The sequence below is a fragment of the Opisthocomus hoazin genome, chromosome 7 (assembly GCF_030867145.1).
Source record: "Opisthocomus hoazin isolate bOpiHoa1 chromosome 7, bOpiHoa1.hap1, whole genome shotgun sequence".
Lineage (NCBI taxonomy): Eukaryota > Metazoa > Chordata > Aves > Opisthocomiformes > Opisthocomidae > Opisthocomus > Opisthocomus hoazin.
The window spans coordinates 72,182,351-72,206,033 of NC_134420.1; the positions used below are offsets into that span (position 1 = coordinate 72,182,351).

At 47.4% G+C, this 23,683-nt stretch overlaps 2 protein-coding genes and 1 long non-coding RNA gene across 5 annotated transcripts in view; 1 reads left to right on the top strand and 2 right to left on the bottom strand.

The window, feature by feature from the left end:
* Positions 1–159, bottom strand: part of LOC142362057 (uncharacterized) — a 13,800-nt gene extending 13,641 nt beyond the window's left edge. Inside the window, exon 1 of the long non-coding RNA XR_012764620.1 lies at positions 14–159. This is a non-coding gene — a long non-coding RNA (uncharacterized LOC142362057). The remainder of the gene's footprint in view (positions 1–13) is intronic.
* The window catches only part of SAV1 (salvador family WW domain containing protein 1), a 20,859-nt gene extending 607 nt beyond the window's left edge, over positions 1–20,252 (top strand). The window contains exons 2-6 of one of the 2 annotated variants that reach the window (XR_012764619.1): positions 2,039–2,485; positions 11,693–11,963; positions 12,912–13,055; positions 19,024–19,278; positions 19,550–20,252. Coding sequence is in view for 1 of the 2 variants with exons in the window: in XM_009932720.2 (XP_009931022.2) it covers positions 2,039–2,485; positions 11,693–11,963; positions 12,912–13,055; positions 19,024–19,225 (1,064 nt within the window). In the remaining variant the exon portion in view is untranslated. Of the gene's footprint in view, positions 1–2,038; positions 2,486–11,692; positions 11,964–12,911; positions 13,056–19,023 lie in introns of both variants that reach the window. The other variant, XM_009932720.2, reaches the window with a different exon arrangement.
* Positions 20,253–20,851: 599 nt separating this feature from the next.
* Positions 20,852–23,683, bottom strand: part of ATL1 (atlastin GTPase 1) — a 32,650-nt gene continuing 29,818 nt past the window's right edge. For both annotated transcript variants that reach the window (XM_075427241.1, XM_075427240.1), the window contains one exon: positions 20,852–21,532. In XM_075427241.1, coding sequence (XP_075283356.1) covers positions 21,422–21,532 — 111 coding nt within the window. In that variant the 3' untranslated portion in view covers positions 20,852–21,421. The remainder of the gene's footprint in view (positions 21,533–23,683) is intronic.

Genomic DNA, 23,683 nt, shown 5'->3' on the forward strand with positions numbered 1-23,683 from the left:
TGCGAACAGGTACCTGTGAGGTAAACGGGACGGATCCTCGCTCTCTCTTTCCAGAAGCCAGTGGTTGTTTTGCCGGCGTAGGCTGTGCGCACTGCCAAAAGGTGTGCGCTTTGGAAAATGAGATAACCGTGCGAGGCGGTTGCGTAAAATCCCTGCGGAAACGAGTGCTCCGGTTCGTAACCGTGAATCGGCTCGATGAGGTCACCGCTGCGTGCCTTGGGTGCGCTGAGCTTCAGGTGGTTAACCTGACGCTAATCATAGAATCATGAAGGTTGGAGAAGAGCTCTGAGATCATCAAGTCCAGCTGGCAACCCAACACCCCCATGCCTGCTAAACCATGTCCCCAAGTGCCACATCCACACGGTTTTTGAACCCCTCCAGGGATGGGGACTCCACCTCTGCCCTGGGCAGCCTGGTCCAACGCCTGACCGCTCTTTCAGTGAAGAAATTGTTCCTAATATCCAATCTGAACCTCCCCTGATGCAACCTGAGGCCACTGCCTCTCATCCTATTGCTAAGCAGTGATGGTTCTGCTAGGACTGTAGGAAACACTAGCAAATACACATTGAATGTGCACTTGGGTTTCTCTTTGTTCTTGCAAACCTGAGACTGAAATACATTATGCTATAATTGCAGGAATTAGCGTGGAGATCACAACTAGCACCAACTGATGTGCTGGCAGGAGCAGGCACTCAGCTTCCCTGGAAGCATTTGCTGCATGAACCGCTGGTTCCCCAGGCAGCAGACAGATTGTTTAGTAGTCTGATTCATTGACTTAGTCCTTAAAAAAAACACAAACAAACAAAAAACCCCACAAAGTTATTTTCATGTTAAGCTGTAGGCGTGTCTGAGGGATTAACACCTTTTACACATCTGTGCTATTTGCTATGATGTAATGACCAGCTATTACATGACTGCTTGCGGTCATTATAAATTTACTGATGATACCTGGGATGCACTGAATTTTTACCCAAAGTTGTAAGAGTTTATTAATAAGAAGTAGTTAATAAGAGGTGTAACCTCCTTGTAAGTGAAGGACATAGTCTGTCTTAGTTCATCTGCAGGGAAACTGTTTATTTATATCACATTGAAAGTAATTGTAGGGAGAGGAGTAACGTGTGGCTTACTGGAGGGAGGCAGTGAAACTGTCACTGTTGGTGTGCGAAACCTCTGCAGGTAAAGCAGAAAGTGAAATACCTGCATGATGATTTGAGAACCTAATGTGCGTGGAATGAGAGCATTTTGCTGGCTAAGCTTTCTGATTAGTGGAGAAAGTATGAGTTCTGTTTCTGATTCTGTCGTGGATTCCTGTGAGCGTGCAGGCATTAAGGTCTTCAGTTGTTCCGAGTTCCTAAGGACAGTGGTCCCGACGAGGTGGTAGGGTGGTAGCCAGGATACCTGGGTTTTCTTGGCCCTTCTGGTAGCGAGATGTGAAGCCTGGCTGATGCAGCCACAGTACGGTGTGGGTGGTTTGGGGGGGGCTGTGTGGTTTTTTTGACGGGTTTTGGGTTTTTTGTTTGTTTACTGTAGAAGGACCTATACTGGCAAAACTGCACTCTTCTGGCGATAGTTTGTGGCTGGTGGAGGGTGTGATGGTTTCTGTTGCACCGGTACAAACCGCAGCATTACCATTCTACTTACGTTAGAGGTGCCTTTCAGGACAAGGGGCAGCAGGCGCAAACTGAAGCGTAGGAAGTTCTGTCTGAAGATGAGGAAGAACTTCTTCCCTCTGAGGGTGATGGAGCCCTGGCCCAGGCTGCCCAGGGAGGTTGTGGAGTCTCCTTCTCTGGAGATATTCCAGCCCCGCCTGGACGCGGTGCTGTGCAGCCTGCTCTGGGTGACCCTGCTTGGGCAGGGGGTTGGGCTGGGTGACCCACAGAGGTCCCTGCCAACCCCCACTGTTCTGTGACTCTGTGCAAGGGAGTTCTAGCATTTGAATTTCCTCAATTCCATGGCGTGAAGCAGCATTGTGGTTAGCCAAACGCTTTATGTGCAAGTACAGCCAAGGTTCTTATTTCTCTTTCATGCTGTATATCAGACCTGATGCCTTCATTTATCCGTCACGGTCCAACCATTCCAAGACGAACTGATATCTGTCCTCCTGACTCATCTTCTTCTGCGTATGCTTCTGGTGGAGATGGAGTTGTTTCCAGAAACCAGAGTTTCCTTCGAACTCCAGTGCAGAGGCCGCCTCATGAGATAATGAGACGTGAAAGCAACAGACTGTCTGCACCTTCCTACCTAGCAAGAAGTTTAGCTGATGTCCCTCGAGAATATGGCTCTTCCTCCCAGTCTTTTCTAACAGAAGCTAATTCTGTTTTGGAAAATGGCGATGCCGGTGCCCGTTGTTATTATTATGATCATTTTTATGATGCCCAGAGGAGACGTCAGTTAAATGATCGTGTGCATGAGGACTACAGGTATTACGAACACAACAGCGATCTCTTCCAGAGGATGTCACAGAATCACGGGAGGCACACTTCAGGTAAGCATTAACTGTTGTTTTTTTGAAAATATGTTTTTGATAAGACTTGAGGTGCAGAGGTACGTCTGGATGGTCAGGGTCAGCTTTTGAGGAGTTTTGCTGTAGGACAGAGCTGCTTTTTAATGACGTTGCTGTGATCTGAGTACGCTGCATGTTCACATTTCTTAGAACTAAGAATTTGATTGCATGTATTCAGAAAGCACAAATATTCTTAAACCAGGATTTATTTATTAAGTAATTGGGGTAACATTGAGTAAGGAGTTGGTTTTGTTTTTTCTTTTTTTAATGCCAAGCATATATGCAACTGCTCTACACAAAGTTAAATCAGTTGCTAGTTGGAAAGGATTTTTATTCATTAGGGAACATCTGTTGTTTTCATGATGTAGAGAATAACCAAAGGTTCTAAACTATAACACTGCCCTTTATTTTACATTATTATTGTATTTCAACTAGCATCGTAGTATTTATTTTTATTGTGTTAATTTGACCTCAGTAATTAAAATCATTATTATAAATAGTCAAAGGGAGGAATGACTGCTCTGTGTAATTAGCAAATTGGTATATAGTTAGTGCTGAAATTGACTTCCCAGTCCTTGACTGCTTTTTTCTTTTAGCTTGTAATATTGTTTGTGAATGTACCTGGTTTTCCCCTCAATTTCACTGAAACTTGTCTTTCTTTCTAAAGAAGAACAGCATAAGAAAGACTAATCTATTAAATACAACTTTTTTAAAATATTTATCTGTGATGACACTGAAGAAAAATTCTTTGGTGAAGTGTGCTGATGTGAATCTATTGGTGGAATAAAAACTCTGGGGTTACAATATTGGCTATAGAAAGGTGACCTTAAAAGTAGTAAATTTGGCTGTATTCAAGCTGTGTATATACTGCGGAAACAGCTCATGGAGGAGTTTGAAACAAACATTTCAAGTCTGTAAATAACACAACTTCGATATGAAGTACATTGTGAGTTGGTCATTGCTTGTAATCTGTAAACAAAATAGTTAGTAGTCTCGAGTAAAATAAACCTGTCTACAAAAATAAATCTGCTAGAAAGGATGTAAACATTTAAGGCTGCTGACCTTATGTATGGAATTATAAGCTGACAATGCTTTGGAGGTGGTTTTTTTTTTACTACAGAAACATTTCAATATAAAGTGACAGAAGAGTAAAGCTAGCATTACTGCTGGCAGCCAGTAAATTCGGAAACGCTAAGGTTTAAGACTTGCTACTTTGTCCTTGTTTACAGTGCTAAATGCTAACTAATACGTCTGACCTGCCTAGATTTTGCATGAAAGCCCTCTGTCTCTGCCAGTTGTTGTTCAGCCGGCAGTCATTAAACGTTTACCTGGTCCAGATAACGAGCATTTGTTAGCGTGTGCTGGGATATTGTGGGGAGGGGAGGTTTTCATAAACCAATCTGTCAATTTAACGTCCAGGATTGCTACTACAGTAACTGTGTACGCTGAGCAAGGCTTCAGAAAATGGTGCTGCTGCTGCACAGAGTCGAAACAATGCTAAGTGGAAATGGATCTCTAGCTATTAGTTTGAAAGTGCAGTTTAAGCTGGCAGATTTTTAAAATAAGCTAAAAGTAGGGTTTAGGCCTTTACAGACTTTTTTTTCTCAACTGTAGCAACACAATCTCTTTCTGAAACCCCCCCCCCCCGTTTGTCTGCATGCCCGTTAGCCATTAGAAATCATAAAGGAACTGCTGATACTTGGGTGGTCTTTGTCGCTCACTCTCGTATTTTTACATTTAATAGTTTGAACAAATTTTATGCGTATTTTGTGATGGGTGAGTATTCAATCTTATGCATTTGGAGGAGGAGACAAAAAATGGTGAACCTTTTGTCTGCCAAAGTGTTTCCCTCTGGGTTTTTTTTGTTGTTGTTTTTCTTTCCTCTCAGCATGGATTATGTGCTCTTAGATTCCTCTTTCAGTTTCACTGCAGTAAGAATATTGACCTGTGTCCTTCTGTACATCTTTTCAAGAATTGCTGTTACTTTTTCTCAGTAAAAGAATTATGTGGCCAAAAATATGAGAAACTTAGATTTTCTTACTTCTTTCGTCTTATCATTAAGCTTCTTTTCCTTTGAGCCATTGTCTTCAAACTTTCAGTGTTTTCCTTGAGCTACACCCATCTTTCTGTAAGTTCTAGTTCCTTTTTTCCTGCATTTCCAGAATGCTGAGATAGGCCTTTTCGTTCTCCTTGTCTAAATTACTTTTTCCTTACACATCTCCATTGTTGTTTCTAAATGTTTCACCTAATCAGAGTTCTTCATCAAGTTAATCGATGACAAAATTGCCTAATACCTACAGTTTCAATGTGTAAGTCTGGTTAGTAGCTAGAATCTGTAAATTCTCCCCTTTTCCTCCTCTCCCACCCTCGCTCAGAAGGTCCTCTCAGTTGGTTCTGTTATGTTTTGAGTTCATTGCTGCAGAAACGTTGCCCGATGAGCACAAGGTGTGCTGGCTGTTGGTGGGTGATGTTCCACCCTGTGGTGGTTACAGCTGAGACGACTTTTGAGAAGCAGTGGTCTGGAAGTGGAGAGGTGCATGTGAATTTCAGCTTTCATTCAAAATAAAGATTCCCCTCTTTGGAGATAACTTGAAAATGTCTTCTCATTGAGATCTTCATGCTCAAAGTATTCAGCAAAATATTTAAGAAAGTCCCACAATTTTTCAGCAGTTGATGTTGACAGTATTGATATTTTCTTTTATAGGCATTTCTCCTTGAAGTCATGTTTTCTGTCTGCGTGATTCAGTTCTCCATGTCCTCCTCCCCTTATTCTCAGTAGATTTGTTTTTAGTTAGCAATCTGGTGCTGCTGGTTTTCCTGAAAAATGTCTTCAGCTGAGATGTTTCCTGGTTTTGTATGTTTAGCTACCTCTGTGGCATTTCTTGAAAAACTTTTTTTAGTGTCCGTTTCAAACTTAACTCTTAAGAAACTTTACCTGTCTTTCCTCGACATCTCTTTCCTCTCTTCTAGGTTAAAGTTTTGGGGAGGTCTGTGGTTGAAGTTATATCTACAGTATAGATTGGAACTAACTTGTAACCAAGACCTCAGAGTTATTTGTACCTCTTTGAGCGGTAAGCTAAAAAATTCTTACGTGTATATGAAAATTGCTGAGATTAAGATCGCAGTGTAAAGGGATTTTCTGATGGTGGGTTGTAAGCAGTTGACTGTGCTGTCAGAGGAGAAAAATGATTACTCTTGCAAACCAAGAATTTGGTACACTTTACTGAAAGTAGGTTCACCTTAAATTGTACCCCCTTAAAGATTGCAAACTGATACTCGTGTTTAATATAAAACCAAAATAAAGAAATATAGATTATTAAATGAAACTTATTTAGAGCTAAAGTAGCAGGGCTTTTCTTTTTAGGTGTGTACACTTCCCTCATTTTTAAACAAATGGCAGTTCCTGCTGTTTTCTTCCTTTGTGCTGATTCTGCAGTGATTTTTTTGTAGCATACTGTTCGAAGCTTTCAAAGTGCTTCCTGTCATTTCCTATTTGTGAATTTATGCTTATGTGGAACGCCCCATCCCCTCTGACAAACAAGGTACTTGTGCTCAGGAAGCACCTTCAGACTCTTTGGAATGGATTGGGAAGGCCTAGAACCTCCAGACCCATCTAAACAGGAGAGTTGCCGAGACTTCTTTTTGCTATTTTATTATTAGTTATTCCCTTAAACAGTTTGTTCAGCTTCTCTTCCTGTTCTTCATCCTGGTTTGATGAGGGGAAGGGGGAGGATTTTGGCATTGTGAAAAAAGGCTCAAGACAATTGGCCTAATTAAAGACAAATACGAAGGCCTTTTGTTTGGCTAGATTTGTTCTTCAACACTTTGAAATTTGGTTGAAGCTAGTTGTGGGGAGTTCATAGGCTCTAAGACTTCTCTGCCTACGTCAGCACTGTACCTAATAAACAAAGTGAGACTTTCCCTTCAATGTTTTTTTGGATGGGGCCAAGCTCTTTCCAGTGGTGCCCAGTGACAGGACAAGGGGCAATGGGCACAAACTGAGGCACAGGAAGTTCCGTCTGAAGATGAGGAAGAACTTCTTCCCTCTGAGGGTGACGGAGCCCTGGCCCAGGCTGCCCAGGGAGGCTGTGGAGTCTCCTTCTCTGGAGATATTCCAGCCCCGCCTGGACGCGGTGCTGTGCAGCCTGCTCTGGGTGACCCTGCTTGGGCAGGGGGTTGGACTGGGTGACCCACAGAGGTCCCTTCCAACCCCTACTATTCTGTGATTCTGTGATTCTGTGATTCCCTTTATGCTGGACTGCCCTGGTGATACGATTTTTCTCCCGTGCTTTCTGCCAGGCAGACTAAAGAACTGCTCTTTGCTGACCTGGAAACCTGTCCTCCTAGGAGCTCGGACTGCTTTCCAGGCAGAGTGCCTTTACAGTAAAATCCCTGCGTTGGGCTGGGAAAGCATATATGTGCACGTCGCTGACAGTTGTCTTTGTTTCATACTAATGGAACAAACCAAACAGAACTTCCTTGATTGAAGCAGATACTACACACTTTTCGTATTTGTGATGGTTTTAGCTCAAGATATGTTTTTAAGGGAATATTAAAAGAATGAACTCTTTGCATTGGCATCTTACAGTGCTTTGGAATGTGGTGCTTGGAGCTGAAGTTTGGGTTCTGGTGTTAGGACACCCTGTTGTTGAGGATGTTGAAAATAAGACCAAGGGGCCTGGCCTTACTTAAAACAGAGTATTTATAATCTTGTTAATACTGGTAGTAAGTGGTTGCTGTTCCTTTGCACTTTCTTTTTTTAAAGTTTTGAGAACGTACACAGTGATGCTTCTAAGCAAGCAAACTACATGGAACAGGATTTTCTTTTGCTTTGGAACAGCATATAATGGCTCTTGGCCTGGTTGGCAGTTAATTCAGGACCTTCCACAGCAGGTACTACATTTTACAAGAGCAGGAAAAAGCAAAGCCCCAAATAATGTTCAGTATTGATGTTCTTTGAAAGCAACAGCCAAACCAAAAAATACCCCACACATATACCATTAGGAAACAGAGTTAACAAACAAGGCTAGACAAGTCCTAAAGAGGCAACCTGAAAAGGGTTTACAGTTACATAAATTTAAATTTGTTGTTGACCATTCCTGGGATTTGGTAATGCCACTCAGGGGAGTTTATAAAGAACAGTTCTCATGCTTAAGCAGAGGAATAGGAGACTTCTAACATTTGGAAAAAGCAGGTGATTTAAACAACCGCAGTCTTTGGGAGAGCAGGAAGAATGCGAATTTCTGTCTTGTCATAGATAAAACAGTATGTGAGCGAGAAAGCCCTGAGTAGTTACAGTGTCTGGATTTGCTTATGCTATGGTAGAGATCATGTCCTCCATCAAGAGGGAAATCACAGCTTTTACCCTAGATGCTTTGATAAAAATGGTTCAAGTTGCAAGTTTAGGGGGTTTTTCTGTAGATATTTTGCATTGCGCTGTGTGAATCTGGTACCAGCCCGTGATTCAGGCAATATCCGTGGTGCGTGCAGTAAAATCCTGTGTGACGCTTGGGGCTGCTATGAAAATGCCTGAGGGCCAAACCCTTACCTGAAATGGAAACAGAGGAGCGTGCCGTGCTTTGGCGGTGTGGCACGGAGAAGGGAGCGTTCGCAGTAGGTGGGTTTAGGCTGCCTTGGAACTTTCTTCTTTGGTTTATACTTTGGAAAAGATCACATAGGAATTTACTCTTCCAAGTGTTGCTTGGTCTTATGCTTGTAGGTGTGTATATCTGTATATGAAAGTCCATTTTCATCTTCTCTTATTGTTCAAAACCATAGCAAGAGCTATTCCTCTTACGCGTGTATCCACTCTCCCTTGAAGGAAGCTTCTGCCGAGTTTTGTGAGGAAAACCAATACGCAATTTCTTTTGATTTCTAGTAACTGCAGTTACACAGACAAATGTCTAAATTGCACTAATTGCAGATTTAAATGCCATAGTGGGTTGATGGTTGTAAGATGCTCTGAACATTACCTGACATATTAAAACTTCCAGCACACAGAAGATTTCAATATGATCTGTGATTCTAAGGGGCAAAATGCACAATAAGACTATACATGATAGTCTACAACCTGAAGTATTTGCAACCATCGGTTTATAAATCTGGCCTTTAATTTCATAATTGAGGCTTGCTAGTTGTAGAGGTTTGGAGCACTGTTCGAAACTCGTAACTGGTACAGCTATGTAAGCTTTATCTTAGCAGTATGGCTCTGCTTCTTCACATCTGAAGTCAAAATGGCAAAAGGAATGTATAGTGTATTTGTGGTCTGGTATGATTTTTAATTGCATCTTGGAAATGAAAAAAAAGAAGCTGGCATTGGGAGAAACCATGTAGGTAGAATTAAATGGTTGTGCAAACACAGAACTGCCAGTGTTGCCTTTGCACTGGGTGCGGCGTTGCTTTTTGGCCTGCTTTCTGCACGATTGCTCTGTGCAATCAGGTTTTGGTTTTCCTCGCTACCGGAGTCCATCTCCCAGTCTGCTCAGGCTTTTCCATGAAGACATACAGGCGTTGTGTCAGGAGAACTTCTGGTGCAGGGGTCGACTTGAGCAGCGCTTAATAACAGCATCCAAATGTTAGAAAGGATTAACCTTTACACCAAGGAGTAAATATATATGTATTTGCTGCTGGAATCGCACTGGAATTTAAGGAGGAAGAACTGTAACAAAAATACAGACATGTGCTGGTTTTAACAGTAAAGAGAAAAATATGTTTATGCCTTTGTGAAAGTTCTGTTCCCCCAGTCAAGTTTGTGTGTTCAGATCTTCTGGTAGTGGTGATTGAATAGTCACTGTTTCAAAGTACATGAAATTACAACAGAGCAATCTGATTAATTGGAGAAAATACTGAATTTGTTTATCCAGAGTGCAGTATTTTCAAAAGCCTAAAAGTTTGTATTTTGTCATTGGAATGAAAACAAAACCAGTGACATAACTGTAGCTAGGGTCTGAAATAGTTTCCCTGCCCTAGTACTGCTAAAGGTCAGGAAGCCTCCAGGATGTTGCTACTCACTGGAAGTAAAGGTCTAGGTTGCTTAATCCTGGTGGGAGAGGGGAGGGATGGCGTGAACACAGCCGTCAGCTTTCCTTCTAAAGCTAACAAGTAGGTAAGCGCTAGAACAAGAGGAAATACTGGGAGGCCAGATAGTTCTGAACATGACAAGGCTGGAGAAAGGTTTGTAGATGAGCACAAATGCTTTAAAGACCAGTACTCGGGAGGAAGTTTGTGAGATTTTTGTAGTTTATTTTTTTATTTATTCAGTTACTTTGGAGCCTGAGAAATAGAATGGTTTTGCTGCTACTTCAGTGCTACTGTTGTGTTTTTTCAGTCAATGACCACACCTGAAACCTCTTTTTAATACTGTGCTTTAGATGAGCTAGACTGTGCCCTTCCCTTCTGCTCTCTCAAAAAATAATCACACAAAAACATTTTTTTCTGGAAAACCGACTGAAAGGGGTGTATTCCCGAGTCAATAAACATGGTGCTTGTGATGGAGTCGCTTTCTGACCGAATAAAGTGGAAAAAGTAGCTCCCCTACTCCTTCTGGCTGTGGGCAATAGTAACACACACGTGCTCTGTGACTGAATAGATGCAGCTGATTGTGGGATGAAAAGATAGTTGGAATTTCTTTAAAGCCAGAGGCTGTTTTAACTATAGAACTGTGGTAATTGAAGGTAACTACTTAAAAGGATTTTAAAAAAAGAGAGTTGAAATTGGGCCAGCTCGTCCAGTAGGTGATAGGCTTCCAAGGAAGAGAAAGACACCTGCAAGATTCTTGATCATGATGTTTGGTTCTTGTGGTTGGGATTTTTTGGGTTTTGTTTGGTGGGTTGTGTGGCTTTTTTTTAAAGTTTTTTTTTTAAGTACTATGGCTTTTACTTCACCTAGTTTCCTAAGTATCCATAGTATGTAGAGGGAAGGAGAAGATGAAGTTGGAATGATGTTTCTTCAGTACATCTCTCGGCATCTAGCACGCTCATTTTTATAATGTAAAATCTGGGTGTATGTTACGACACGTCATGTATTTGAAATGCCAGTGAACAGTATCTTAAATCAGCTACTTAGTGAGAAGTCTTACATGTGCTGTGTTTCTAGAGCAGAGGGGAGAATTTAATCAACGGCTGATTCCTGTCAGCTCTCCTACCCCAGGTACACCTCACGTAGGCTTTGGTTCTCTCGCTGGAGAAGCCCTGCTCCTAGTGCAGCCCACATCACCCAGAAAAGCTGGAAATTACTTTTTTCACCTGCCTCTTTAGCGTGAAGCGTCGGTGCTCAGTTTGAGAGCAGCACAGGATGCAGAGAAGCAGGTGTACAGGAGAGAGCAGGAGATTTTGCGACTTGATCTCAACAAAAGGTCCTGAAACCTTGTCTGGATAGAGTTCGAAGGCCTGGCTGTCCCACCCGGCGGTGCCCATAACCCAGCTAGTCTAACGCTAGGCTAGCAAGCGTGGGTAGTTCTAGCGAATACGATGTGGCAGCATCAACTTCAGCATGCACAGGAGGACTGTGTTCAGCAAAGGGCTTGCGCAGGGTGCTGTCTGTGGCCAGCTTTTCTGTTTTCTTTTGTTACGGACGACGCTTTTTGGCGGTGGTTGCAAGCACTTCAATGATGATGGTCAGTGTGGTGTCATGCTAACCTTACTGATTCCTCCCCTCTGGTTTGCCTGTTACTGTTCTTGACTGGTTCATACGAACAGCTTTGGTATTCAGTGATTTTTCTTAGGTGGTTGTAATTCCTGGTTGTAACTAGAAAAAGAAATAGCTGTGTGTTTCTTCATAGGTAAATGGTTTTGATGCAGCTGTAATACCATATTGACAGAAATTGTTGTTTGTGTAAAGCTTGAATACTTGTAATCTTACAGCAGGCCTCTCTGCTCAGCAAATCGAGCCAGTAACAGCTTCATCCCTGCTGTGTATGCTGATGCATGTCTAACTGAAAAAGCAAGGATGCTTTAACTGTCTCTGAAGCTGGTGGAGTTGGCGGAGAGTGAAACAAGTGAGACTTAAAGGCAATAGCTCTTCTGACTTGGCCGTGCTTTTTTGCTAACGTAGAAGTGCACGCACCATAACCACCATGGTATTGCCCGAAGTTCTGAGAGTGCCTCGGGGAGAGGGGGAAGCTGACTTCATGCATGTTGTTGAGTTGGGGCATTAACCAGTTCAGCTAAACGTTGCTTTCTCTTTTTTTAGGCATCGGTAGAGTTGCTGCTACATCTCTAGGGAACTTAACAAATCATAGTTCGGAAGATTTACCTCTTCCTCCTGGCTGGTCAGTGGACTGGACTATTAGAGGAAGGAAATACTATATAGATCATAACACGAATACAACTCACTGGAGCCACCCACTCGAGCGTGAGGGGCTGCCTCCGGGGTGGGAGAGAGTCGAGTCAGCAGAATTTGGAGTGTATTATGTAGATCACATCAATAAAAGAGCTCAGTATAAACATCCTTGTGCTCCCAGGTAAGACATCCGCGTTCTCTTCTGCGACTGTTTTTTTTCTTAATCCAGTTAAGAAGGTGGAACTGTTTTTGTCTCGTATATAACGTGCCAAACACTTCTTATTTTTAGAAGTCAGCTTTACTTGTTCTTGACTAGGAATTTTAGAAGAAGTTGTAATTGTTAGGTTTTTGTCTCGTCTGTTACTGTCTTAAGTTTAGAAACAGGATATTGCTCCTAACTCACTAAAACAAAGCAGCTATTCTCTTCCACTGTCGGTAAAACAGTGAAGCTGCTGAGAACAGAACTGAGTTGTAGACTGAAAAGAAACTCGATCTGGTGTTCCAGGAGACTGAACAAATAGCACCGATCAGCTGAAAAATGAATTAAGTCTTGTCTAGAACAAAAATGAGTATTCTAGCTGTTCATAATCCAAAGGTAAAATAAAGTTAGTGTACACCAAATCTACCAGTTAATTTCTGATACTGTCTGTTTTGCTGTTACCCAGGAAGAGAATGCTTTTTAACATGTGACACAAAAGATAAACATGTGAGGATGTCCCTGGCTATAAATGGAATAACTCTTTATCAGCTGCTGCCCGATTCTGACATATTAAATGGTGGATTATTTGCCTGAATCAATACTTGCCTTTTTAATCTCTTAAGGGCAGGTAGCATTTTTTGTTCTGCTGTAGTATCCAGGTAGCAGGCACTAGGGGAGTGGGTCTAAGGTGAATTTTACAGCGTGCTGACAGATAGCAGCAACGCTTGCAGTTGTGATGGGAGTGCAGCACAAAAATAGCAACGGAAAGTTGCTCTCAGCGTAGGCCTGCTGAGGCAACACTCCCTATGTGGTTGCATCACCAGCCTTTGCATGTGTTAATTTGTGTATTAACATCAACAATTTAATGATACCAGTATGTCCGAGTTCCCGCTTGGAGGTTACGGGCTCTGTCTGTCTCCCGTTGCACAGCGTTCCCCGTTACGACCAGCCGCCCCCGGTGACGTACCAGCCGCAGCAAGCTGAGAGAAGCCAGCCTCTGCTCGTCCCTGCAAACCCCTACCACACCGCGGAGATTCCCGACTGGCTGCAGGTCTACGCCAGGGCTCCTGTGAAGTGAGTTGGCTTTTTTTTCACCCTATGCATGCATAGTTTAGAAGGAAAACAAATTAATTTGAGTGATTGAAAGTAGAACTCTAGCTGGTGTCTGTTTCTTAATTGCGTAAGAGCTGTTGGTGACAGCGGGTGAGGAAGTTTACCAGATGTTCGTCGCGTTATTTTGCTTTGTATTAGGCATCACTTAAAAGGATCACAGCACTTCTTGCAGTTCACCTCACTTGCAGGATGATACATTAGAGAGTTGAGGGTGTGCTTCACTTTTAGGCGTTTGTGAGAACGGTACCACGTGGCTGATAAAATATGTGACATATTTTTAGGGTGGTAGCTTCTGAATGTACATCTTACTCCTTTTTAAAATTCTTCTTCACAATTGAGAATTTTGAATACAGACTGAAATCTGTATTTCTGTTCAAGAACTCTTATTAAAAACTAAGTGGTAGTAAAAAGTCATTTTTTCAAAGAAAGAAACAATGCTGGAGGAACAGGGAGTCTCCTCCAAGAAAAGCTTTGAGTCAGCGTAATGAAACGAGTTATATTTTCTAATGGGTACAGCTCTGCAGAAGAGTAACAATAAATAGAAAAGCAGTTAAAAAAATCCAGGTATGTTTTAATAATTATGAAATCCTGTACTTTTTCATAAGGCAAATATGGAGAAACTAAGCTTTACAGCAATGAGCAGGTCAGTCTCTGTAGTTCCAAATTCAGTCTGTGTGTGATGTTCAGTGACTTTCAGCTAAAAAATCCTCTTTTTTGGCTGCTTCTAGTAACTATAATTTGAATGGGTTTTATTACTTCTTGTGGCTACTGGGTTTGCCAGCAGCCCATAAAGATCTAAATTGGCCTAAAATCCACCAGTACACTTACACACCAGGGACGTGCTAAGTTCCTGTAACCTATGGCAGGACTTGTTTCCTAGAAATACTTTTTGGCTTTGGCTCCAGCTGCATTTCTTTGTTTTAGGTCTTTTGGCACAGAGAATGTAGCTTTAAGTATTTCAGCCTGTGTTGTATGGGCTCTTGTTGGTACTTCTCTTGAAACTTCAGAAACAAGACAATTTAAACAATTAAAGATTATCAGGAATTTGTTTGTATCTAGTAGGCTGAGACAAGTTTAAAAAAAAAATGCCAAAACATTTAATTCATTCAGGCTGTTTGAGTAGAATTTACACTGTGGAGAGGAATCAAAAATCATGTATTTTCCAGTATCCTTTTAGCCTTGTGTTAAAGCGGTGCTGGTGCTAATAGGAATATTGTCGTAATTCTCAAACACTTCTGTGAGGAAATAAGTTCTGGTTTATGCTAATATTATATTGGAAAAGTGAGGAGGAGTGGTAGAAGCTGGCTTAGCGTCACCTCATCTTGAGAACTTCTTAAGGAACCGTCAGTAAATAATTTTTATAGTTATTAAAATCAACATCACTTATGTATTTTCACTGTAATGTTAATAGTGAACTACTTCTCTGTTGCCAAAGCAACTGGCTTAAAGCCTGAGCAAAGCAGCCAGTAACGCTTGTCAGTTCTGCAGCAGCACTGTCCAGAAGCTGGCTGTGAGAACGGGATGCCTATCACAGCATCCCAGCATGGCAGGGGTCAGCAGGGACCTCTGGGTCACCCAACCCAACCCCCTGCCCAAGCAGGGTCACCCAGAGCAGGCTGCACAGCACCGCGTCCAGGCGGGGCTGGAATATCTCCAGAGAAGGAGACTCCACAGCCTCCCTGGGCAGCCTGGGCCAGGGCTCCGTCACCCTCAGAGGGAAGAAGTTCTTCCTCGTGTTCAGTGGGCAAAGCACCTTCATCGCAGGAGTGGAGGAATACCTTCTGCGGTCTGCTGTTTGGAATTCACTGTCACAATCTGCTGATGAGCAGTACAGTTTTGCACCGCAACGTTGCGGTATATTTTGTTGTGATTTGTTACTTACACCTGGCTGTAGCTGGATTTAGCTGCCTTAAAGGCCACTCATTTTTGTCGAGAAAAGTAGATAATGATAGCACAAATAGACAATGTTAGCTTTTGTTTCAACAAGCTTCTCTGAAGGGTAAGAATTCTGGCCACTGGACAAGTCTTATGGAGAGTTCAGTAGGTGTTAGCCATAATGCCTCCCTGTTTCGGTGAAAAATGGTCCAACTGTTCACATAAAAACAGAAGATATTTGGCTCACTACAGAGCGAAGAGGCTTTGATGACTAGTCAGAACTCGAGGTCGCCATTTCCACTATCAAGCTATTCTTCATACCCTGAAGCGTCCTTTTCCCCTCGCTCCTGGCCTCCCTCCAGGTTTGTTGTGAGAGCAGAAGCGCAGCTATCAGAATCTTGGCGCGGGGGCATCAAGACTCCTGCCTTGCCTTTAACCCTTTGCCAGGCTCTAAAGTGGGATGTTTCCCAACCCGCCAGGGCGGCTCGCCCAGCCTGGTAGGTGCTCCGGCCGCAGGCAGCCTGCGGGCTGGGACGGTGAGGGTGAGGAGAACCCAAAGTGCCTTCCTCGTATGAGAGATCCCGGTTCAGATTCTTCCCGCGCGGCTGCTGGAGCAAGGATCTGAACCCAGGGCTTCCTTCTTCCAGCAGGCTGGAAATGCTGGGGGCAGGTCAGCGTTTAAGAACTGCCTGGGTAGTCTGGGTCAGGTGCTGGTGCTCCGTGCCCTGTTCCTCACGGCGGCTCTGTGGGGAGCGTTCCCAGACCTGTCATCTGCTTTGGATTTGAATGAGCCCGTTGCCGTTAAGGTGCTGCTGCTGGCGTAATTTTTAATTAGACTCCTTCCTCCATTCAGCACTTCTCTTGGAAGACGAAGCTCTCGCGCTGGAAAGCAATCCTGACGTGCTGGTTTTCTTGTGAAGCTCTCAGCGGTGACAGCTTCCAAGAGCTAAAGAAACCGCCGAGGTTTTAGAAATCTGTGGTGATGCTTTAAAAAAAAAAAAAAGCGGCAGGCACACACATTCCTGCGCGTGCTGGAGCTTTGCTTTCTTTCCTTGCTTGTGTTGCCACCTTAACAAGAAACAGCCCTTCCATGGAGACTCAGCCTCGCGGCGGAGCGTGTTTTAATAAGCGCCGTGGGCCCCGAACGTGTGGAAGGATGCCTCAGGCCGGGGCAGATCCCGCTGCGGTCGAGTTCGGTGCGTGAGGAGTGGGACAGGAGCAGAGATGGGAAGGTGCTGTTCCCCGATGCTCCGTCAGCAAGCGCTCACGAAGATGGTGGTGCTGGGCAAACCTTCCAGGGCGGCGGCTTGCAGCCTGCCTCGCCTCGGGGTTTGGTCTCTGTCCCGACGGACGGCTGCAGTTCGGCTTTTCTCGCTTTTGGGGAAAAGGGATTTTTTTTTTTAAATTTATTTTTTAGCAGTGCAGCCCTGTTCAAGACTTGGGATGACTTTAGTATAGAAGCTGTTATTTAGGAAGTTTATAGAAGCTGTGGTGGTTGAAGTTCTTTAAATGCCTCACAAGCAGCTTTGGTGGTCGTGTCTTGGTGCTTCTCTGATGCATACAGCCTTCTGAATGCGTCCTTTCAGTAGGTAAAGCAGCTTATTTGCATAAATTTACTGATACTTTGGCTTCAGTCTCCACTCAGGTGAGTATGTTGTCTCATGTAATTCAGCTGGATCAAATAACTCCGTGAATTCCACAAGTTTCTTCTATTCTTTTCATAACGGCAGTAGCCAGCTGCCTGTTTCCAAGCGAAGAAGATCAGGTAGCAAAGGAGCTGTGTGTGTTGGGAAGCACTGGGAGAAGGCAGGAGGTGAGGGGTGTTGCGGTGGTGGCGTGACCACATCAAGGCCCTCTTTTATCAAAAATCAAGCAGCATCAAAATGTCTGTTGCAGAGCGGGGCTCGGATCAAACGAAATGAAGATGAAAAGCGGGTCGGGGAACTGCGTGTTCCTCACCTTGCGTAGGAAGTCCTGCAGCTTGTCCTGTTCCCGGCGCTGGCCGGGACGCCCCGTGCTGCGCAGGTCCCCGTTCCAGGGGCGGCATCAGCACCCTGCGCCTTCTGGGGTGATGTTCCCGAGTTACTTCAGTCACCAGCTCCTCAAGGAACATCCTGAGTGCTGGCATCTCCTGCTCGGCACCGTCCTGCAGCCGTTCCCCACGGACCGGGGGGTAGCCCTGGACCTCTGTCCACGAGCTGGACACCTTTAATCCAATCTCTGTAGAATTACCATGATTTTGTTGAAAAGCTGTGGTAGAAATACTGCTTTTCTGTCAGGGTCTTGGAAACCCGCCCCTGCTCCTGGCACAAAAAGAGGTCCGTTAAAAGAAAGCAGTGAAGAAACGCTCGCTTTCTTGAGTAGTTTGGACAGCTTATCTATAAAGGTAAATATTGCAGATGTTGAATCTGGGAGATGTTGAAGCATTGAACCGTGTGTGCGGTGTAAGAGATCGCCAGCGCTCGCTTGGAGGAGTTTGTGGCACGGAGGCGAGTCGCTGGCTAACGGTGAGCAAACCCCCGCGGTGGAACTGGGCTGCCGAGCTCCCTCGCGGGCCTCGCGGTGCCGGTTGGGTTGTGGGAGGCGTGCCGGGGCCTGCGATCGTCACAGGGGCCGTTGGGCAGTTCGTGACCAGCAGCTCCTCCTAACTGGTGGAAGTGGGAAGAAATAGGAGAGAGTAACTGGTGGACTTCACGCCTGAGCCCATTGCCAGCTCGCGTGGGGAGCTCGGTCAGATTCTCCTAAAGGCGGGGTTCGGGTGGCACAGGGTGCTCCAGGGGCCCTCCCCGGGGCTACAGCACCCCGTTTCCCCAGGGTGGGGGTAAGGTCATGGAGGGTTTTTAGCCATTGGTGCTTGTCCCTGTGAGTGGCCACTAATTATGGCCTAATTGGGTTCCCCCCTCCCTCAGTCCTCGCTGATGAGGTCCAATACCCCGCTTCCGCGGTCCCGGGGGCTTCATGGCCCGTGGTTTGAGACCCACGGGCTCGGATTATTGCTGCTAATTAACGAAGAGCGGGGTGATGTCCACCAGTGCTCGTTACGGCCGGGACAGGAACGCCTTGGAACCAAAGGTGTGTCTGAGGGAAGGCTTGCCGTGTTCTGCCTGCTGGGGAGCGTCAGGGCACGGCGCTGAAATCATTCCTGTTCCGAGTGACTCCAGGTTTAAAAGATGTTTTGCTGCTGAATCTTCGAGGCTCGTAGTGAGCGGAGTTGCTGCTTTCATGCTTCCAAGCTGCATTTTTCCGGCGTTGGTTTCAGGGTTCATGGGACCTTTAGCATTTCTGGAGTTGATCGTGGCACGCGGCGAGCGACTCCGCAGCTCAGCTGTCAGCCGTGTTTCCCGGAGCCGCGGCTCCCTGCCTGCTGGCGTTCATCGCCCCGCTTCCTCACGTACAACGCGCTGCTGCAGGCTGCCGGCGGCGAGGCCGGCTCGTAGAACGCCTTTGCCGCCGTGCAGCAGCGCGTGGGTGACTGCCTCTGCTTCCTCCACACTGCCCTGGTGGGGCCCCACCTGGAGTACTCTGTCCAGTTCTGGGCTCCCCAGTTCAAGAAAGATGAGGAGCTACTGGAGAGAGTCCAGCGGAGGGCTACGAGGATGAGGAGGGTACTGGAGCATCTCTCCTGCGAGGAAAGGCTGAGGGAGCTGGGCTTGTTCAGCCTGGAGAAGAGAAGGCTGAGAGGGGACCTTAGAAATGCCTCTAAATATCCGCAGGGTGGGGGTCAGGAGGGTGGGGCCAGACTCTTTCCAGTGGTGCCCAGCGACAGGACAAGGGGCAATGGGCACAAACTGAAGCACAGGAAGCTCCAGCTGAAGATGAGGAAGAACTTCTTCCCTCTGAGGGTGACGGAGCCCTGGCCCAGGCTGCCCAGGGAGGCTGTGGAGTCTCCTTCTCTGGAGATATTCCAGCCCCGCCTGGACGCGGTGCTGTGCAGCCTGCTCTGGGTGACCCTGCTTGGGCAGGGGGGTTGGGCTGGGTGACCCACAGAGGTCCCTGCCAACCCCTGCCATGCTGGGATTCTGTGATTCTGTGACTGTCTGCTCTCCCCGGCCAGGTACGACCACATTCTGAAGTGGGAGCTCTTCCAGCTGGCCGACCTGGACACCTACCAGGGGATGCTGAAGCTGCTCTTCATGAAGGAGCTGGAGCGGATCGTCAAGCTGTACGAGGCGTACCGGCAGGCCCTCCTCACCGAGCTGGAGCACCGCAAGCAGAGGCAGCAGTGGTACGCCCAGCAGCACGGCAAGAACTTCTGAGCCACCAGCTCCTGGAAACGAGACTTTTCCAAGGACGCCGAGAGCTTTAAAAGGTTTTCACACTTCAAACTATGAAAAAGTGCTTTTGTCGAAAAGGCAGCTTATTTTTGTTGACGTTGCACCTTTGTTATTATCCTCTTTGATATTTTTCTACATGTATTATGTATTGTTTATAAAAAAAGCCTTTGTTAACCTTTTTTTCCGTACAAGAACTAGTGGTTCCGAAAACCGGCGCGGGGTTTCAGCGGAGCCCCGACTCCGCGCTCTTCTCTCCGAGCAGTCGGCTGCATTACCGAGAAGCTGACGCTGTATTTTTTTTTAAAGGGCAATAGATGCAACTACGTGAAACGTCCTGGATTGGAAGCAGCGGTAACGTCCGAGGGGAGCGTTTCCGTGTCTTTCCCCGGGGAGTCCGCACCCCTCCCGTGGGAGGGGGTCTGCTCCCTGTTTTCAGCTTTAACGTACGCAGCGCTGACGCCGCTCCCGCTCCGGAGCAGCCAGTGCTGTACCCAGCCAGGAGCCTCAGCCAGCGGCTTCGTGGAAGCCAGGTCCGAGCTGCCTTATTTTTTTACGTCGTTCAGTGCATTACTACGTTAGATTTACTACTGGCTTCCGCAGAAGCGAGTCGGAGGGGAAATCCTCGTGCCTTCTCGAAGGGCAGGATCTCTCGGCAGACTTCCCACGGGTTTCTCAGCCCCAGGTAATCTGCATTTCACGGGCCGTGCCCTGGTCCCGGGGGAAGGTCTGCCCCGCTTGCCAGCCAGCTGCCCCACGCCGCGGCGGGAATCAGGGATGTGACGACAACTGCTCCTTTTTATTCTGACAAGCTCTGGGCTTGTAGTAAAGCTTCCTTACTTGGGGAAATTTTTTTAATTACCCTCTCCGGTATTTTCATTTGGTTCATTGATTGTCCTGAAATGTTATTTATGGATTCTTTTTAGTGCAATAAACACTGTTGCAGGCAAAAAAATCAAATACATTTCTTGTAAATCCTGTTCCTTCAATAAAAGTCATTTTGTTTAATGAACGCAGGGTTGTCCAACTGATTTTTTTTCCTTTTAGAATATGAAATAAAACATTCTTAGAAGCAATAAAAGGATCTGAGGGGGAGCGGTGCAGGTAGCTCGGGGTCTCTGAAGACCAAAGTGCGGCTCCCGAGCTCCGCAGCGCAGGTTTAGTGACGGGAGCTGCGCGAGGAGGCTGCTGCCGCCCGCCCACTGGCACCGAGCCCCCCTGAAACCCACCCGCGCCCACGCCCCGGGCACGGTGACAGCCCGGTGCCAGCTCCCCTTGCTTCCCTGAGGCAGCTTCTCCTCCGCTCTTAACGCTGGAGACTTTTATTTCGCCTGAGGCTTTATTTAAACTGAGATTTCATTTTGCCAGAGACGGGTAACACCTGGCTGAGCCCTGGCAGGGACAGAGCCACGCCTGGGCCGCAGCCAGCCCCGAGGAGTTTCAGACTCTCAAGCGCCGGTTCCGAGGGTCAGAAGGAAACGGCGCAGGCAGAACCCCCGAGCGGAGCAGCTCTCGCCTCGTCGGTCACGAACGGCGTCGCGTGCAGCCGACTTCTTTGGAGCTGAGAGCAGCCTTTAATAGTTCTGACGATAAAAGAACTGCGGAACACACTTTCCACGCACTATAATGAATATATATATACAGAAATACAGTGAAACTTCCTCCAGCACATATACAAAGTGATACCTTGTGCATCAGTCACGAACAGAAAATACGCTTTCCGTACAGGACCGCTCACATACCGTAGAAGTGCCCTTACAGCCTCCCATAAAGCAAGTTAATACATTTTTTAATTATGTAATTAAATAGTTAATTGAAGAAAGAACTTGGTTACGTGTTATAACTTGTTCAAGTATCCGAAAAGAAGTTGGCTTTTGAACAACGCTAAGGTCTGGAAGATTTTTTTAGTCGCAGATCACATAAATGATGCTTTCTTCAGTGACTTCATAACTAAGAAGGAGAAAATAAGGCTTCGGCAATCAGCCGGGAAGTGGGCTGGCTCGTACAAATCAAAAGCACTTTGTACTGGCGGCAGTACCGATACGTACGTGTCAACGAAACGAAAACGCATGCCGACATCTTCCCGTCCCGCACCGACCCGCCGCAGACGGGACCCGCTGCCCGCTCTCCCCGCTCCGCCGCGGCAGCTCGGGACGGGCGCGGCGCCGGGACGCTCCCGCCTCACACCTTCTTCCGCTCGGAGGCCTCGGCGGGCTCGGCGCGCGGCGCGGGGAAGGCGTGGTGGTAGAGGTGTCGGTGCGTGGCCGCCGCGCTGTACAGCTTGTACAAAGCCTGCGGAAAGAGAGGGGAAGACGGACGGTCACGGCACCGCGCTCGCCTTCCCGCAGCGGCGGCATCAGCGCCGTGCGGTCGGTTTCACGCGCCAGCTGCGGCTCGTGGCGGGGTGCCGCGGGGAGAAGCACCGCGCTGCGTCGGTCGCCACGCTGTCGGACGGCTCGGCGCGCGGAGGAGCTCCCTGGCAGCGCCGTCAACCCCGCGCTGGGAGTGAGGGACTCGCAGGGGCTGGGTCTGCTCTGCGGGTTTTGCTCGCGGAGCTTCAGTTTCTGCAGCCTCAGCGTTCGGCTTTACGCGCGCTGCGTCAGAGCGCTTCGCTGCGTAACGGGCACCTGGTTTTCTAGATTATTTTTCTGCAGATTATTTTCCTTCTAATTTTACCATTTTCCATTTGCACCCGGGTGCGTTCTGTCCGACAGACACCGCGGGCTGAGATCAGGGTGGACGTGGGCTGCGTCTCCTCCAGAACGAAGGTCAGAGCCGCCACGGGGCCGAGGCGCGGCTCCGAGCCCGAGGGGTGGCCACAGGCGGGAGCACCCTGTCCCCCACCCCATGCTGGGCTTTACACCCTGCTGGGGACCCAACGGCTGCTGGCGAGCCAGGCTTAGCTCAGCTCAGGAGGGGTGGCCGAGGCAGAGGACCGGCAGCTCCCAGGGCGCCAGGTTCCTTGCTCAGGGGCGTTGAATCACAGAATCACGGAATCATTAAGGTTGGGAAAGACCTCTGAGATCATTGAGTCCAACCGTCACCCCAACCCCACCGTGCCTGCTAAACCATGTCCCCAAGTGCCACATCCACACAGTTTCTGAACCCCTCCAGGGATGGGGACTCCACCACTGCCCTGGGCAGCCTGGTCCAACGCCTGACCGCTCTTTCAGTAAAGAAATTGTTCCTAATATCCAATCTAAACCTCCCCTGATGCAACTTGAGGCCATTGCCTCTCGTCCTATCGCTGGTTACCTGGGAGAAGAGACCAACCCCCACCTCACTCCAACCTCTTTCAGGGAGCTGTAGAGAGCGAGAAGGTCTCCCCTCAGCCTCCTCTTCTCCAGACTGAACAGTCCCAGCTCCCTCAGCCGCTCCTCATCAGACTTGTTCTCCAGACCCCTCCCCAGCCTCGCTGCCCTTCTCTGGACACGCTCCAGCCCCTCAATGTCCTTCTTGGAGTGAGGGGCCCAACGCTGAACACAGCACTCAAGCTGCAGCCTCACCAGTGCCGAGTCCAGGGGCACGCTCCCCTCCCTGCTCCTGCTGGCCACACCATTCCTGATCCAAGCCAGGATGCCGTTGGCCTTCTTGGCCACCTGGGCACACTGCTGGCTCCTGGTCAGCCGGCTGTCGACCAGCACCCCCAGGGCCTTTTCCGCCGGGCAGCTCTCCAGCCACTGCTCCCCAAGCCTGCAGCGTTGCCTGGGGTTGTTGTGACCCAGGGGCAGGACCCAGCACTTGGCCTTGTTGAACCTCATGGAGTTGGCCTGGGCCCATCGATCCAGCCTGTCCAGACCCCTCTGCAGAGCTTTCCTACCCTCAAGCAGATCGACACTCCCGCCCAGCTCGGTGTCATCTGCACACTGACTGAGGGAGCACTCATGACTGAAACAGGTGAGGCTGAAGGCGCAGCGAGGAAGAGGGCGGAGGGGTGAGAAGGCTCCGGGAGGGTCTTCAGGCGATGCCGGCCGCATCCCAAACCGGCCGCAGGAACCGGGGCTTTGCTGGGGTGGTTTGGGAACGCAGGGGACTGGCGGAGATGACTTCACGCAGCTCCTCTGCGTTGCCTTCTTGCCTTCACAGCCTACACAAGCGACCTCGCTGCATTTTGTGCTATTTTAGGCTTTTTTTTTTTTTATGTCAAACCAGTCTCACGGAGCTGGCTTTGACTCGGCAGGACTGGTTCAAGAACTCGTCGGCAGCAAAGCCCGTGTCCTGCCTCTTGCTGGTGCACAGCCCCAAGCTCGGAGAGCTTTTGGCCAGGCTGGCTGCTGGGGCAAGGAAGGGGTTGATGTTTAACTGCTTTTTTTTATTTTAATGGCCTTTTGGACTTGTAAGAGCTGCTTGGACTCTAAGAGGAACTCCCCACTTGGTGGCCGAAAAAAAAGTGTTGACACTGATGGAGCTGCCGGGGTTGGGTGACACGGTAAAAGCCAGCGC